At 40.4% G+C, this 18442-nt stretch overlaps 1 protein-coding gene across 4 annotated transcripts; it reads left to right on the forward strand.

Moving 5' to 3' along the window:
* Positions 1-1249: 1249 nt before the first annotated feature.
* ECHDC1 (ethylmalonyl-CoA decarboxylase 1) lies at positions 1250-18136 on the forward strand. 4 transcript variants are annotated; one of them, XM_028142718.2, is made up of 7 exons: positions 1437-1502; positions 2446-2534; positions 8131-8352; positions 9209-9351; positions 10311-10363; positions 12265-12345; positions 16574-18136. In XM_028142718.2, the coding sequence occupies exons 2-7, from the start codon at positions 2519-2521 to the stop codon at positions 16980-16982; spliced, it is 924 nt and encodes a 307-aa protein (XP_027998519.1). In that variant the 5' UTR covers positions 1437-1502; positions 2446-2518; the 3' UTR covers positions 16983-18136. The 4 variants fall into 4 exon arrangements, with proteins under 4 accessions (XP_027998506.1, XP_054577649.1, XP_027998519.1 ...); XM_054721675.1 differs by lacking the exon at positions 1437-1502 and adding an exon at positions 1524-2347; XM_028142705.2 differs by lacking the exon at positions 2446-2534 and having other exon boundaries at positions 1250-1502.
* Positions 18137-18442: the final 306 nt, after the last annotated feature.

Genomic DNA, 18442 nt, shown 5'->3' on the forward strand with positions numbered 1-18442 from the left:
GGGTCCCTATTAGGGCACCACATGAACCTGGGTCCAGCATGCCCAGGGGTGAACCTGAGGCCAGGCAGTGAAGGATTAAAGAAGATTAAAGAGAATACAGTTGGGGCCAGGTAGGATCACTGCCTGGATCAGGAAACAGTGACAGCCTGTAAGCCAAAGCTTTACTTTATAGTCAGATCATACAAAGCAAAGCAAGGGGAGTAGTCAACATGTTTTCCTAGGAACAAGGGAAGACTATAAGGTCAAGCTTAATTGTTAGGAGGGCTCTGCCCTCCAAGCTGGGACTTGTATGTGGCTCTGCCACAGTTCAGTCTGAGACTTGACCCTATAGCCGCTCCCTACATTTTCCTTCAATCATTTTCTCTTCTATTCTGGTGCCTCAGTTCTTCATGGATTGTGGGCAATTTTATTCCCAGATTTTAAGGATTGTTCCTTCTTGTCCTAATGTTGTGGCAAAATTCTGAAAGGTTTACATAATCCTGCAAAGGCAGGCAATTTAGTCCCTGAGAGAAATTTATAGCTACTGCTGACATTGATGTAACCCCATGTGCAAGGGCGCTCCCAGCTTTCTTACTTTCTTTCTTAATATACTTTTATTGATTTCAGAGAGGAAGAGAGAGGGTGAGATAGAAACTTAAACATTGAGAGGGAATCATTGATTGCCTGCCTTCTGCACGCCCCCTACTGGGGACTGAGCCCGCAACCAGGGCATGTATCCTTGTCCAGAATCCAACCAGGGAGCCCTCAGTCCGCAGGCCAAGGCTCTATCCACTGAGCCAAACCAGCTAGGGCTCTCCCCGCTTTCTAATTCCACAGTTCACTCAGGGCACAGGACATTTTCTGCAAATCTGCAAATCTGGGTGCTCATGATACCATCTACACAGGTTCACTGCCATCAGGGATACTGTGGATCTTCTCAGCTGGCCATGCAAGCTGGCCCCAGCCTTTATCATTTGCACATTTCCGAAGTCAACATCGGAATCCGAACATAAACGGGGTCTGGCAGCATTCCTGCACCAGCTCTAACCCTCTGTCGCAGAACCGGAAACGTGAAGCACGTACAGTAGGAGTCCCAGGTCCCCGGCTCGCTGGGGGACACCAGGAAGGGCGCAGATGGACTTGCGGCGGTGGCGGAGGGCGGGTGCTGAAGGGCGGAAGAGGGGCGTGTGAAAGCGGAAGAGGGGCACGTGGGAGCGGAAGCGGGGCGTGTGAAAGCGGAAGAGTGGCGAGCGGAAGCGGAAGAGGGGCGCGCGGGAGCGGGAGGGAAAGTCAGCGCCAGGCGGCTTCCAAGACTTTGGCCGTAGGGGCTGCATTATAGGTGGCGGCTAGGAAGGAGCCCTAGCATGTCGCTGTGTAATGGACTTTAGCGTTTCCCCACACGAATTGCATGCCGGGCTCCTCCGGGCCCCAGCGGCGCGGTACCCGCGGAACCGCCGCGCACTCCACTGCCCTCTGCTGGGCGGGCGGACGCAGTGCCCAGCGCCGCCGCCGGACTTCGCCAGGTGAGAGCCGGAGGGAAAAACTTTCTTGAGAACGTGGGGAAAATAGCTGAATCGGGAGGCATTATGTCAACGCAGTGATTTAAAATTAGGAATACTTTCCGGGCCCTGTGCTGCCTAGTGTTATGACAAATAACGGAAGAACATCTGGCTGATGCAAACAGATGTTTTTCTTTTCAGGCTGTCATGAAGCGTAGTCTTCCCGAGGTTTGCACGGTGGGGTGGAGGGCCCAAAGCTTTTATAGGACAAAGACTGAAGGAGAAGTGAGAGAGAGAAAATGTCGGGTTGGCTGGGGCCACGTAGGCAACCTTGTGTAGGTTGAGAAGGCCCAGAGTTGGCTTGGCGATGGGGATTCGGCCGAAGGGAACGTTCACGGGATGGCAGAGCTTTGTTTTTGTTTGCTGATGTGCAATCCTGGCCTGGTAAGGTGCCCAAGGACCTGGACAATTGCCCTTCTCACTACCTAGCTATTAAATTATCTTGCTTAACTGAAACTACATAACTTGTTTCGTGCAGCCAAGTTTCCAGCCATAAGAACGACAAAAGCTGTTCAACTTACGTTTGGAAAGTGTTGTAGAATTTTTTTTTTTTTTTTTTTTGAGCTTCAGTAATCCTTTTATTGCTACACACGAGGTCACAAATGTAGGGGATCAAAACCACAGATTACCTAAATTACTTACACGTTGAAAAGACTGATCAGGGCTTTGAGAGAAAATCTGCATTGATCCGCCTTTTCCCTCACTTCCTCATCTGAGAGCCTACGGTTTACCAGCTAACGCTCTAGATGCTAGAGGGATAGAGATAAAATGGATATGCTCTGTGAAGACCTGTAACTCTCTTGGAAGAAGTAAGTTTCGGGGGAAAGATATAAATTGTGACATCTGGAGGAGGAAGGAACATAGTCACCTGACCTTTTATTGACGTTTTTCTTGTCTGACTTGAAAGCTGAGTGCACACGGTCAGTGGAGCACAGGCAGTGATCGTCGTTCCCATAGGAGAAACCAGCTTGCAGAGAGGAATGGAGTCCCAACAGGGTGAGTGGTGGGAATAATAAACAGGGTAGATGGAGAGTTGGTTTGTGGACAGATTCTTTTGTTGTTGTTGTTGTTAATCCTCATTAGAGGATATTTTTCCATTGATTTTTAGAGAGAGTGGAAAGGAGGGGGAGAGACAGAGAAGCATCGATGTGAGAGAGAGATACAACAATTGGTTGCCTCCTGCAAGGGGATGGAGCCTATAACCGAGGTATATGCCTTTGACCAGGACCCTTCAGTCTGCAGGCCGGTGCTCTATCCACTGAGCCAACCGGCTAGGGCTTTTGTGGACAGATTTTTTTTTAAAAATATATTTTATTGATTTTTTTTTTTTTTTTTTTTTTTACAGAGAGGAAGGGAGAGGGATAGAGAGCCAGAAACATCGACCAGCTGCCTCCTGCACACCCCCTACCGGGGATGTGCCCGCAACCAATGTACATGCCCTTGACCGGAATCGAACCTGGGACTTTTCAGTCCACAGACCGATGCTCTATCCACTGAGCCAAACCAGTTTCGGCTGTGGACAGATTTTTAAGCCTCCTATGGCGTTATGGATTCTTAAGCCTTGTATGCCAAAGTATTATTGACAGATATTATTTTGTCAAGCAGTGTTCTAAACATGCAAATGACTTCCTAGTGGGAAGATTTGGTTAATTATGGGAAAGTGAGTGTTCATAAAGAATATAAGTGAAAACAGACATTTGGAGTATTTGATGTAGTCTAGAGTCCTAAAGGAGGTGATCTGGAGTTACTCTGAGGAAAAAGTGTAACAGGTAAGGAGTCACATAGACAGAGGCTTGGAATGAAGAGACAACCTAAAGGATTTGAGAAACTGAAGTAAGTTAATTTTGGCTGTGATAAACAGGGTGTGTGTGGCATGCAATGAAACTTGCATGGTACATTATATAATGACAGCCTAAAACCAAATCCAAACTTGAAAAGAAGTCATATATTGACTGTCTGAAACAGAATATTTCTGATTTTTTTCTGTTGTTTACTACCTACCTTAGGCTAATTGTTTTCTTACTGAATATGCATTTGTGTTAATTTTTTGGTTTATTACATTTCAGAATGTGTAAAATGGGTTTTAAGAGAATAGCTAGCTTATTCCCTGTGCAGAGAGGGGAACTCTTGATCACTTTTGCAGCACTGTCACAAAGGGAGAAAGGGACACCTTTGATCTCAGATGTCTATGGGGCTCCCTTCTCCTCCCCTTTCCCTGTGGTGTGGTTATAAGATCCTTCCGCTGAACTGCATCTGCTTGAGGCCAGAAAGCAAAGCATTCTGCATGACAAGTGTTAAACTTTCACTTTGCCCTGAAGAAAGTTTACCAAGTTGTAAATGCCTTAGAACCTGTTCATTGTCTTACGATTCTAGAACTAGCCCCAAATGCTGATTGCTTAACTACATGTTTATACAAAACTTGAATCTCAACCTTGTTCCTTCCTTCACTTGTACTTTCAGGTACTATGGTAGCTTAATAGTAGCTAACACCTTGTCATCTCCTCAGCACTTAAGTGTTTGTCTCTGAAATTAGAATTGCGATGAAATTGTACATATTGGCTATTTTCAGATTTCTAGAATTGGATTTCCAAACAGAGGTCAGCAGCCCTGGTAGGCAGGTCTCTTGAGTTTCCTCGGTACTATTTTGTGGCACAGACAAGGGAATATGAGGAGAGAAAAGAAGGGAGAGTTGGTGGAAGAGGGCAGGAATAGGGAGGGTGGGGAGAGGAGAAAACATGTGGAATTAATAGAAGGCTACAGGAAGTATTTATGTTTCCTTGGGGAAATCATATCAAAGATGTCTAATGAGATATAATATTAGTTACATAAATATTTTAAATTGTAATGACTTAAGGATAAGGAGAAATAGATCTGATGGCATCTGTACCAGTTGTCTTTGTGTTATCGGATTGGAAGGTGGGGTAATTACATGACTCTTATCCTTACTTTGGTGACATAATTTGTGAAAGTCACGGTACTCTTTGTAGAACATGGAAACAAAGACAGACGGACTCATTACAATTTGAGAAGATATAGTGTTTATTGATTCTATTATCCCACAATAATAACTTAAAATGCTAATGATTTTAAGAATCATACTCAATTATTTTCTTATTTAATTCTTTGTTTCTTTCCCCAAACAGAATATAGGCAAATTTATTTTTTAAAAATAGCCATCCAAGTCCTTATCAGGTTTCTTTGGCACACTTCTTTTATACTGAAGTATTGTGGAAAAGATCAAGACCTTGGCTCCAATTTCGTTTTCTGAAGAGTTGTTTTTTGTATATCTGACATATCCCCAGGGGCAAAACATGCATGAAGCATACTCCAGGACATATTGGAGAAAGAGAGGGCGAGAGAGAGAGAGAGAGAGAGAGAGAATCTTTTGACTCAAAGTACACATCATAGCAGTAATGGATGTCACAAACATAGTTGAAATCAGACACAAAATAATATACCATATTATTTAATTTATATAAAGTTCAAAGCAGGCCAACAATCTTGAATATTAGAAGTCAAGATAGTTGTTTTCCTTATTTGGAGTGGTGATTGAAAGGTGGCATAACAAACCTGAGATTCATGTTATCTTGAGTGCTATTACTGGCTTAAATGTATTCATTCAGTGCTGTTATTTACTTACTAGAGGCCCGGTGCACGAATTTGTGCATGGGTGTAGGGTCCCTCTGGGTGGCCTGCAGGGTTCGGGCTGAAACCTGCAGTCCAATGCTGCCTGCAGCTCCTACCTGCTGCTCCTGCTCATCCCAGCCCCACTGTGCCTGCCGCAGGCTGGTGCCCAATCAGTCCCTATCAGGAGAGGCTCGTGCTGCTGCAGCAGTGCTTGCTAGCCATGAGCCCTGCATCTGGTGCCCTCCCAAGGGGAGTGACCTGCGGGACCAGGCTTAAACCTGCTCTCCGACATCCCCTGAGGGGTCCTGGATTGCGAGAGGGTGCAGGCCAGGCTGAGGGACCCCACCGTTGCACGATCGGCTGGGAAGGGACTGTAGGAGGGCTCCAGGGCATATCTGACCCATCTCGCGCTCAGTCCCCATCGGCCTGACCCCAGCAGCAAACTAATCTACCGGTCAGAGCATCTGCCCCCTGTTGGTCAGTGCACATCATAGCAAGCAGTTGAGCAGCCTTAACATGTCATTAGCATATTATGCTTTGATTGGTTGTTCAGTTGTTCTGCCGTTCGGTCTATTTGCATATTACCTAGAGGCCTGGTGCATGGATTCATGCACCAGTGGGGTTCCTCAGCCTGGCCTGTGCCCTCTCATAATCCCAGACCTCTCTCAGGGGATGTCAGACTGATGGTTTTGGCTTGATCCCGGCAGGCCAGCCAACATCCCCCTCAGGATGTAATAGTGCCTTAAGCGGCAGTTGGCCAGGGAGGAGCCCGAGTCCGGGCCTGACGCCACGCTGCTCCCACTCTTCCTGGCCCTACTGTGCCTGCCACTGCCGACACCTGGTAGTGAGCTCAGCATCTGGTGCCCATTGGTCAGCTGAGCAGCGCTCCCACTGTGGGAGTGAACTGACCACCAGGGGGCAGCTCCCATGTTGAGTGTCTTCCCCCTGGTGGTCAATGCATGTCATAGCAACCAGTCGTTTGGCTGCTTAGGCATATATATATATATATATATATATATATATATATATATATAGACTAGATGCCCGGTGCACGAAATTCGTGCACGGGGTGGGGGGAGGGGTGTCCCTCAGCCCAGCCTGCACCATCTCCAATCTGGGATCCCTCTCTCAATCCAGGACTGCTGGCTCCCAACTGCTCGCCTGCCTGCCTTCCTGATTGCCCCTAACCGCTTGTGCCTGCCAGCCTGATCAACCCTTAACCACTTCCCTGATAGCCTGATTGATGCCTAACTGCTCCCCTGCCAGCCTGTTTGCCCCTAACTGCCCTCCCCTGCAGGCCTGGTCCCCCGCAAACTGCTCTTCCCTGCAGGCTTGGTCCCCCCCAACTGCTCTCCCCTGCAGGCCTGGGTCCCCCTCAACTGCCCTTCCCTGCAGTCCCGGTCACCTCCAACTTCCCTCCTCTGCCAGCCTGGTCACCCCTAACTGCCCTCCCCTGCAGGCAGGCTTGATTGCCCCCAACTGCCCTCCCTTGCTGGCCTGGTCCCTCCCAACTGCCCTCCCCTGCTGGTCATCTTGTGGTGGCCATCTTGTGTCCACATGGGGGCAGGATCTTTGACCACATGGGGGCAGTCATCTTGTGTGTTGGAGTGGATAGGATAGAGGCCTGGTGCATGGGTGGGGGCCAGCTGGTTTGCCCTGAAGGGTGTCCCAGATCAGGGTGGGGGTTCCCTTGGGGTGTGGGGCAGCCTGGGCAAGGGGCCTGTGGTGGTTTGCAGGCCGGCCACGCCCCCCTGCAACCCAAGCAGAGGCCCTGGTATCTGGGATTTATTTATCTTCTACAATTGAAACTTTGTAGCCTGGAGCGGAGCCAAGCCTTCTGTTCGCTCTGTGGTGGCAGCCCTTTCTGTTGGGATTCATTTATCTTCTATAATTGAAACTTTGTAGCCTAGAGTGGAGGCCTCGGCCGGCCAGGGCTGCAGAAGCTTGGCTTCCTCCATCGCCTGGGTCAACCCTAGCCTCCTGCTCTCTCCAGCTCCGTGGCTGCCACCGTTTTTATTGGGATTTATTTATCTTCAATCATTGAAACTTTGTAGCATTGAGTGGAGGCCTAGGCCGGCAAGGGCAGGCGGAAAGCTTGGCTTCCTCCATTGCCAGGGAAACCCAAGCCTCCCTCCTGCTCTCCGTGGCTGCAGCCATCTTGGTTGGGTTTATTTGCATATTCGCTCCTAATTGGCTGGTGGGTGTGGCTTGTGGGTATAGCGGAGGTATGGTCAATTTGCATATTACCCTTTTATTAGATAGGATATGTAGCTCACTGAGCTGTGTACTTTTCTGAATGTACTAGTATGTTTTATGTCAACACCAGTGCTTACATAAGAAAAGTCTGTGGGCAGAGTTGAGATTACCCAGGAGAAGAGAAGAGTGACAGAACCCTGAGGAATACAGAAACCACAGACACATACATTCCTATTTCTTTCCCCATTTTCCTCAGGACCCTTCCAGCTTTTTCTGTGAGAACATTATATAAAGTAAGGATAATGCTAAGAATAAAATTTCTGTTAGAGAACAGGATTGTTCTTAAAACAGTTTTGCATTAAGACTATTTCTAAGTGGACATTTGGATCGAATTTCTTCTTAAATTTTGGAAAAGTTAAAGAGTTGGGAAAAGAACAATTGTGATGAGAAAAACTACCCGGAGTCAGGAGATGATGCTAAATACAGAACAGCAACATTCTTCTAAACTTTCCTAGTGTATTAGATCCTACTAAATGTACTGTAACTGTGTCATCATATCTCAGTGATGTACTGAAATAATATACTTTGTGAATTATGTGGTTTGAAAAAGGGGGAAAAGGAAAGGAATTCCATACTGACCATCTTTCTTCAGAAAGTGCTTTTAGAAGTGGGAAAGTCCTCCCAATTAAACAGAAAGGTCTGTTAACAAAAAGCTAGCACAACAGTGTCTGTTCATCTGCACTATTGTATGCTTATGTCTCTTTTCCAGAAATGGCAGCCTGTCTTTTGAAGACATCATCTATGTCTATAAGGACAAAATTGCTACATCAGACGGGATTGTCACTTTATAATACATCTCATGGCTTCCATGAGGAGGAAGTAAAAAAAAAACTTCAGCAGTTTCCTGGTGGATCCATTGACCTTCAGAAGGATGACAATGGCATTGGCATTCTTACTCTGAACAATCCCAGTAAAAGGAATGCCTTCTCGGGTATAGAGAGCTTTCTTTGGCTTGTTAAAAAGTGAGGCTAATTCTAACCTGCTATCACATGACTCTTATCCTTACTTTGGTGACATAATTCGTGAAAGTCATGGTACTCTCTGTAGAACATGGAAACAAAACTATCATGTGAACTGGGAACATTTTTACTAATTGTGGAAGTTTTAATGTTTTTCTTTTTAAAAATCTGGGAATACAGATGCTGATGAAAAGGAAAATGTCAAATTAATCTTGATTAAATTTTTTCCAATGAAATTTATTGTTTAATAACTTCATTTGTTTGTGTTCAGCTAATGTTACTGGGAGACAAAGTTAAGGTGGTTTCAAAGATTTTTAAAAACTAAAGAGAAAAACCTATAAATGGAAAAAGAAATTACTATTTAGCTTAAATTTTCCTTTTTGTGAATTGAAATAAGACAGATTTTAACCATGTAATTTCAATAATCAATGAAAACACTGCACTTGCCTATCTATTTGTTTCTCATTTCCTAACTCAGGTATGGGTAAATACCTTCTATTTTCTAGGCAGCACTCTTGGAATATAAGAATTTTATATTTAAGAGACCTGAAGGTCCAGGACACATATTAATTTGTGATTTTTGGCCAAAGCTCAAATTTGAATTGTGCTACCATAATGTTATGCAATAGATCACTAAGCTTTTAAGCCAGGGACTGTTATGTATACCTCTTTTGTATGTACGCCATAGTACCAACACAAGAGGTATTTGACACTCAGTAAATATCTGTATAATATATGACATAAGAATCTTGTTTTTGATGGCTTCTAAATTATTTCTGTTTCTCTAGTATCTTAGCTGTTTATGATTCCCCCTCCCCTCTCTGGCAGGTGTTATGATGCTACAACTTTTGGAAAAAGTGACTGAATTGGAAAATTGGACAGAGGGGAAAGGTCTCATCGTTCGTGGAGCAAAAAATACATTCTCCTCAGGATCGGATCTGAATGCTGTGAAAGCACTAGGAACTCCGGAGGCAAGTCTATATGAATTACATACTGGGCTCTACATGTTTACCGGACAGCTATGGCTGAGCTATTTATATTTTACTTACATGGTTATGATGACAGCTACTCTTTAATAGCTTTCCTAGGTTCAGAGTTTTTGTTTTGCTTCTTAAAGATTAGGTTGCAATAGTGTGAAGTATTGGAGGGGGCAGGGTGGGGGGAAGGAAGAACGGGGAGATTAGCAATAACCAAAGTACATTATTGAATACAGCAAGAATTTGAATTTTAAGTGGAAGCCCCTTAGCATCTCCTGATAAGGAATTTTATATGAGGTATACTATAAAGAATCTAATGTAGCTTTGGTACTTTGGTACATAGCAAGCTTCAACAAATGATAACAATTTAAAGTTTTGCTTTGAATTATTATCCCAATAGAAAAAGAATCCTAATCATCTTCCATTATCAGTCCTCCAAGGAACTTCTTTTTCTTGAATTCAGGCTTCCACACATCTCCTAGGCCCCAAACAGTAACAACAACAAAAACACAAATAAAAACAAAACATGAGAAATGAAAAAGGAAAAAATAATGTATTTGTTGCCATTAAATTGTAAATGTGGGGTGTATGTTTTTAGAGGAGCTGAGTTTGGGATAATAGATGGGGTATCCTATATCTCTTCCCTCTATATTACCCGGAGTAGAACCCGATACTGTTCAGGGGTATGTGATCTAACTCTCACTTCTAAGTTTTGCTAAAGCCTCATTCAGAGCTGAGCCTAAGGAGTCCTAGAACATCAATAAAATCCCAAACTGCATCATTTGCATTTCAGACAGCACCAAAGAGTTTTAAATGAATAACTCATTTAAAAAAAAAAGTTAGGTGTATTATTGGGTTTATTTCTTTCTAAATCCTGAAAATGGTTGTTGTTTTTTCTAAATTCTTATGCATTTGCATTATACCTTTGTGTTTTTGGTTATTTTTATTTAAAGGATGGAGTGGCCTTATGTATGTTCATGCAAAACACCTTAACAAGATTGATGAGGTAATGTATTTTTCTTTTTAGAATATGATTTCTAAAAAACAAAAATAGGTTTTTGTTATTCTGTGTTGCACCAGTAAAAAATAGCTGATTTTCAAATTATATTTATTCTAATGGTGAACTATTTGTGCCATCGAGGATAGTCGTTTATTTAAATGTTAGTGAAATATACACAAGTATTTAAAAATAAGAGACATGAAAGATAAAAAGAATTTAAAATATAGTACTTTTCCATAAAGAGATTATGTTACTAGCTGTATATATTTAGGTATAGACACGGGAAAGTTAAAATAGTTATCAGAGCAGAATAAAGACACGCTCAGGAGAGGACACATAAAGATTACCTAATCAGAACCAGTAGAATGTATAGTGAAGTGGTCCATATCCTGAGGAGAGAAGAAGAACTGCCAATTGGAGAAAAAGAACTACAGGTTGGTGACGAAGATGGCTTCACTTTGCATTTGGGATTATAAACAATGACATGTTTGGGCTGAGATGAGTATATTCCAACTAGAAACAACTTAAAACCTATAAAAACTAAGGAAATTCCTATTTATTTAGCATATTAATGAATTGGACAACACTGTATTTTTGTTGATCTTTGTGAGAGTCTAAGAACAATGGAATCATAACATTACTATTCTAAAACACTTTTTTCATTGTATTGGCTCCTGTTCACCTCTTTCTCTCTATTATATTGGCTTTGTTTCTTCAAGTTTTTAAAAAAATATTAATTATTATTACTTTATTGATTTCAGAGAGGAAGGGAGAAAGGAGAGATCAAAACATCAATGAGCAAGAATCATTGATCGGCTGCCTCCTGCACGCCCACTACTGGGGATTGAGTTCGCATGTGCCCTTGACCAGAATTGAATTTGGGACCCCACGAGTCTGCAGGCCAATGCTCTATCCACTGAGCAAAACTGGCTATGGTTTCAATAATTATTTTTAATTGAGAGAAGTGTATTAAGAAATTTTCAGTTATTGTACTTTACAGCTATGTATTTCAATTATAACCTACAAAAAAATCTACTTTCAAAACATTTTAGATTTATCTTTTATGCTGATACAGTCTTGCACTGCCAAGTGGGTCTTTGCAAACAGGAAGAGATTTGTTTTTACTACAGAACCATTTCTTTATATAGGAATTGTCTCTGAATCATCTCAGTGAGTAGTGAAAAGACAGGAACCTTTATGACAATACAGTTTTGGAGCTCATTCTCTGTACCACATTTCCTCCCTTTGGATACAGTTTTAACTTTTTTTTTTTTTAAATATGTTTTATTGATTTTTTACAGAGAGGAAGGGAGAGGGATAGAGAGCTAGAAACATCGATGAGAGAGAAACATCGACCAGCTGCCTCCTGCACACCCCCTACCGGGGATGTGCCCACAACCAATGTACATGCCCTTGACCGGAATTGAACCTGGGACCTTTCAGTCCGCAGACCGACGCTCTATCCACTGAGCCAAACCGGTTTCGGCCAGTTTTAACTTTTCCATCTATAACCTGATAACAATAAAAACGAAATAAGGCAATATCACATTGAATTATTCCTGATTGCCAGTAAGTAGTTGAGAAGTGCCAGGAGCTGTATATTATCCAAAAACATCCCTTTTTTTTGGAGCAAAGTTAGAATCTAACTATGGTTTTAATATAAACAATGACTCAGAGAGGTATTTTGATAAACGTCGATGGCATTTTGTATGAATTGTATAAATATCTTCAGTATTATACTGATTTGCTCCTCATGATGCATGGGCTATCCTTTGAGATTTGTTTCTTATTTATTATAAACATTGTTCAATAATTTTGTTTCTATTGCATCTCAAGTTTTTAATAATGTTTGTAGATCAGTATTGAAATTTAAAATGTTAACATGTATTTTTTCCTTCAATATACAGACTTCCTTTAATAAGTGTTGCACTGGTTCAAGGTTGGGCATTGGGTGGAGGAGCAGAGTTTATTACAGCATGTGATTTCAGGTAGGATGAAAATTGCATTCCTGCTTGCACAGATATAATTAACATATGCTCCAATTTATTTTTTGCCTGAATATAAATATTTATGTACTCTTAAATAGGAAAATCAATTAGTGAATATTTATTTTTGTTAACCATTAAAGTAGATAATTTTAGCCAGTTGAACTGTACTATTACTTTATTACCATGCATTCAAAAAGTTAACGAAACAAGTTGATTTTAAATAAATCAAATCCATTTCAGCAAAATACCTAAGGAGGAAGGCCAAAGAAATCTATGAAACTTTTAAGATTCAAAAGAATAATACAAAGAAAAGAACTAAAAAAAAAGGAATGGAGGGAGACTGCTGTAGTCATCCTCTTAATAAAAATAAGTTTTCTGTACTTGAAAGCTACAGCTATACATTTATCTTTACTGTGATTTATATAGTAACTGAGTTGATTAGGGAATCAAGTTATTTGGAACCAATAACTCTTCAACCCCTAGAATTCTTTTTTTAATAAGAGTACATTTTTTTTTTCAAATATATTTTATTGACTTTTTACAGAGAGGAAGGGAGAGGGATAGAGAGGCAGAAACATCGATGAGAGAGAAACATTGATCAACTGCCTCCTACATACTCCCCACTGGGTATGTGCCCGCAACCAAGGTTCATGCCCTTGATTGGAATCGAGCATGGAACCCTTGAGTCTGCAGGCCGACGCTCCATCCACTGAGCCAAACCAGCCAGGGCTAGAATTCTTATTAGTATCGGACAGCTATGCTATATAGGGATGGCATCATAGAACCTAATGCTTTACATGTGCCTGAAACTGTGTTCTCAATTACGATTCCTAAGACCTATTAGCTTAGCTTCAAGGAGAACCAGTACCAATGTTCTTTGATCTGTACAGATTTACGCATTTGAGCCTCTTTAAAGTGCAAACCGTAGTGTATATAACATAGTTGGAAATAAAATGGAAAAAGCCATAAAGAGCTGGGGCATTAGAGACAGAAACTTAGTTTCAATCCCAGTTTGCCACTTTTATTTATTTGACTAAGAGCCATACAGTAACGATGGGTGTATCCACATTTGATTACTTTCCTCATTTCCCCTCCTCCAAGGTGTCACAGGAAATTTTTAAACATTGCCAATAATAATTACATTAATAAACATCCAGAAGATACTTATAATATTTTTACTTGCCAATTTAAGGGAGTTTGATATGGTTTTATAAATTGAGTCTCCGGTAAGTCTTCAAAATTTCAAGATTTAGGACTTCCAGTTTTCTATGTAGATTAGTAGATTATTCTTTGCAATAAATTAATTACAGGTGGTATCAGGTAACTGAACATAACTCTGGAAGTAATCCTGTAAGGTCTTATCAGGAAGCATTTCTATCTTTGGATATATCTTATTGATTGGACATTTTCTTCATAAAGTATGGTTATATTAATTTTTAGATTACTAAAGACTTTTGTGAAAGGATACATATTTCTCTCATTGTTAAACTATGTGTTCTCTTGTCACTAATATATTTTTGGTCATATTAACTAGCATGTATTAAATGTGTATCAGTATAGAAACACACCCTAGGTATATGATATATAATGAGTGGAGGTCAGAGTTTAATCACAACAGGTATTTTTACAAAGATTACCTCAGGGTTTGTTAGAGTTATAAAATATAGTTCAGGAAGGAATATCTCACCTTGTAAAATGTGGCAAAGGAAAAAAAACACACATGATATAAAGATGATGATAAAAATTCTTTAGAAGCAAAGAATTCAAAATATACATGTGCTTACATAGATAACTTTGGTTGTCATAAGTTCATCTTCATTATCCCAGCATCTAGGGCCTTAACCAACTTTTTTATGTTCAGCTAATTCTAAATGAAGTTATTCCTGACACAATCCTTTTCTGTATTGTAGGAATAGCTCTGAGCCAACATTTGTTTCAATTCCAGGTGTAATTTAGAATTGTGATATATTAAGTTTATTTCTGTGAAAAGCTGTTTTATAGGATTGTGTTCAATGTTAACAATATTCCTATCTCTAAGACTACTTAACATTATTTCTGGAATTTATATTCTGCTCTCTTCATTTTGACAGTTTTCTGCAATACCTCTCTCAAATTTGGGGCTAGGTTCAGATTCTTAGGACACTTGTTTTTTCTTCCAGTTTAAAAATTATGTATTAAAAATATTTTCATGGCTATTTGCCTCTAAAAGCAATTGTTCATAATTGAGGAAAATTTACCCTTGTAGTAGGAATTTCTGAAGAGAAAGTTCTCTTTCCCAGTGGTTTAATAGGCTTTTGTGAGAATTCTCTACTGGAGTATTTCTTATGATTAAAGGATCAAAGACTAAGAGTCTGTTATTGTTGGTGCAGCTCTGCATTGAACATTTTAGAAAACTAACTTGTAGTCTTTTTTGGTGATAAGTATTGAAAACAATACTTTTTAAAAAATTAAAATTTAGACATGACCTTTGGTCCAAATTAAGGTTTTAACATAGTGAAAGCTTCTCATGGAAGCCTCCATATAAAACTCATAGGCACCATTCCCTAAAAGTCTGTTAATAGTGCACAAATATTTAACTGGCAAATATGAAGCCTTTTGCTATGCTAATTTCTTTGTGTTAACTCCCCTTTATGGTTCCACTTTGCTTATTAACCACCCTATCCATAAAATTTCCAAGATTTGGCGAAAATGAATTCTTGCTACAAAATGATTGCTGTTAGTCTCACCTGAGCTGCTGTCAACTTTCTTAATGGTATCCCTGCTTCCATTCCTGTCTAACTATTGTGGGTGAGGTTCAGAGCACACATGAAGTTAAACTACCTGGGTTTCAATTCTGGCTCTGCTCTAGCTGCACGGGAGACTTCAGGTGAGGTATTTATTTAGTCACCTCAGTTTCCCTGTGTAAGATGAGCATATTTCTATACCTCATATGTTTGTTCTGAGGATTATTGACATGAAATTCCATAGACAGCCCGGCTGGTGTGGCTCAGTGGTTAAGTGTCAACCCATGAACCAGGTCACAGTTCAATTCTCAGTCAGGGCACATGTCTGGGTTGTAGGCTCGACCCCCAGTAGGGGGCACACAGGGGGCAGCTAATCAATGATTCTCTCTCATCATTGATGTTTCTATCTCCCTCTCCCTCTCTGAAATCAATAGTCTTAACACAGCAACCAGAGTAACCCTCAGATACTACTCTCTTGAGTAAATTCTAAATAGCTTCACACTTAAAAATCTGAATTCCCATCTAAGGCCTCAGCCTACTTCTCCTATTTCTGCTCCCATTACTCTGTTTACTCCATTTCAGCTACAGTAGCCTGTTCCCCAGAGATACTAAGTTCTACTTCAAAGGCTTTGCACTTGCAATCCCTCTTCCTAAACACTGGTCCTGTAGATTTTTTCATTGCTTACTCACTAGGGTAGCTGCTCAAATATTCAGAGGCCTTTTCCATCTAAAATAGCACGTCCCCAACACACATATCTTTATTCTCTAGTCTCTTGCCTCATTTTATTTTTTTCTTTTTTTAAATTTTTTTTTAGAGGGAGAGAAACATTGATGTGAGAAACACCAATCGGTTGCCTCCCGCACACATCCCGACTAGCAGTCAAATTCACAACCTGGGTGTGTGTCCTGACCAGGAACTGAACCTGCCACCTTTTGATGTACAAGATGCTTCAACCCAGCCACACCGGCCAAGGCCCATTTATTTTTCTTTGTAGTACTTATCACCACTGACATATCATCCATTGTCTCTAACAGGAATGTAAACTGACGTTGGTAGTGCTTAGTACATATTTGCTGGGAAACTGGATAGATGCTGGGTTAAACAATTTTTCTTTTCCTGAGGACTGTTGACCCGAACTATGCATTTTTTACCCATGGTATGCACCTAACATTTCCAACTCCCATATTTTCACTTAATCTAGGTTTTCTCATTAGGCCACCACTTTACTGATACACTTTGGGCTTTTAGAACTAAACATAAAGATTAGATTCTTATTTGCAAAATAAACGATAAGCAAGCACAACAAAAATGTTTGACACTGTTTTCAAAGGGAAGTGTTTTACTGTGTATAAATAGAATTCTATACTTAGCCAGATTTTTTTAACATTCAGTTTTTAGTATATCTGTAAAGATCTATGGAGATTTCAGATCAGATATGAATAGGTAGTACTTTATGACTAAAGCATACGTAATTACAATTAAGGTTGTTTTTTCTCCTTTGCAGATTAATGACGAGAGAGAGTGTGATCAGATTTGTTCACAAGGAGATGGGTATAATACCCAGCTGGGGCGGAGCTACCCGACTGGCTGAAATTATTGGCAGTAAACAAGCTCTCAAAGTGTTAAGTGGGGCCCTCAAACTGGATTCAAAACTAGCTTTAAACCTAGGAATGGTCGATGAGGTCTTGCAGTCTTCAGATGAAACCGAGAGTCTAAAAGAGGCACAAGAATGGCTGAATCAGTTTATCCAAGGGCCACCGGAAGTAATCAGAGCTTTGAAAAAAACCGTTTCTTCAGGCAAAGAGCTTTGTTTCCAGGAGGCATTACAGACCGAAAGAGATCTTGTAGGAACACTTTGGGGTGGACCAGCAAATTTGGAGGCCATTGCTAGGAAAGGAAAATTTTGTAAATAGCAGCTTTTAAATATGGTGTACTACAACTCCAATTTAATGTGTAGAAAAGTTAAATACTGAGCGTGTCAGTTACTTTGAAGGGTATCACTAGCATTTGGGTTTGTTTTTAATCATTTTTTGAATACCTAAACTCACTGTAATCCCCCCTTACCTGCAGGGAATAGGTTCCTTGACCCCCAGCGGATGTCTGAAACTGGATAGTACTGAATCCTGTGATGCTTACATACCTATGATAAAGTGTAATTTATAAATTAGGCACAATAAGAGATTAATACAATAACTAATAAACAATACTATACTATAATAAAAGTTACATGAATGTGGTCTTTTTCAAAAAATTTTATTGTACAATACTCACCTTTGCACTTAAGCGAAGCACTTCATTGCCTCTTCGGCATATCCAAATTGCCAGCATCACTATTCTGGCACTTTGGGGCCATTATTAAGTAAAATAAGGTTTTCTTGAACACCAGCACTGGGATCCTGCGAGTCTGATAACTGAGATGGCTACTAAGTGACCAACAGGCAGGTAGAGTACACAGTGCAGATATGCTGGACAAAAGGATTCAAATTGAAAAGGATGGATCAGGTCAATCCGAGATTTCATCGCACCAAGAACAGCGTGCAATTTAAAACTTACGGTTTATTTCTGGAATTTTCCACTTAATATTTTCAGACTGCAGTTAACTGGATAGCTGAAAACTCAGAAAGTGAAAGCACAGATGGGGGAGGAGACTACTGTAATTGGGTATTTACCAAGTAAACCTGCAACATTTGGCTAAAATATACAATACTTTTGGCTTAAAAATTACTATCAATTCCCCTGTTCCCTTAATGGTTCTTAGCCTATAACCGAAGGCCAATTTTTAAAAGGAAAAACTACACAAAACCTATTGATGGTGTTATTTTCAGTAAGTCTTTATTCTGTCTTACCTGGAAATAATTTTTAAAAATACTTAATGAAATTTGTGTACCCTGTAATTTACTACTGTTTGTGTCATAAAATCTAACTTTAGATGGAAACTAAGACTTCAAAGGACTCAGAAGCATTCTGTAATCTACATTTGCGTTTTACAGCAGATTTCTATTTTTTTCTGGAAAAGTAGCTAGCCTTTCTTCTTTTATAACTGAATTTAATAAAACTATACAACTCAAAGTCATCATTATCTCACTAGTACTTTTAAAAACATATTAAATCGAAGTAGTCCCAATTCTAACATTGTAAGAGGTAAAAGATAATTTCAAAGTAGTGACAGTTTTTATTTGCTATTTGTAAAATTCAATTCACATTTTAAAATAACTTACATATGCTTCATCAACATGATCCTACTGTGTTGAGCTAAGAAAATGTAGTAAGATAAACTTACATTACTTTTTTGCAGAATCAAACTGGATTACCAAGTGAACCCAGTATTTCCTACTTTGCCACAGGTTCTACAACCTTTTGTGTAAAGGTAGTT

The sequence above is a fragment of the Eptesicus fuscus genome, chromosome 10 (assembly GCF_027574615.1).
Source record: "Eptesicus fuscus isolate TK198812 chromosome 10, DD_ASM_mEF_20220401, whole genome shotgun sequence".
NCBI lineage: Eukaryota > Metazoa > Chordata > Mammalia > Chiroptera > Vespertilionidae > Eptesicus > Eptesicus fuscus.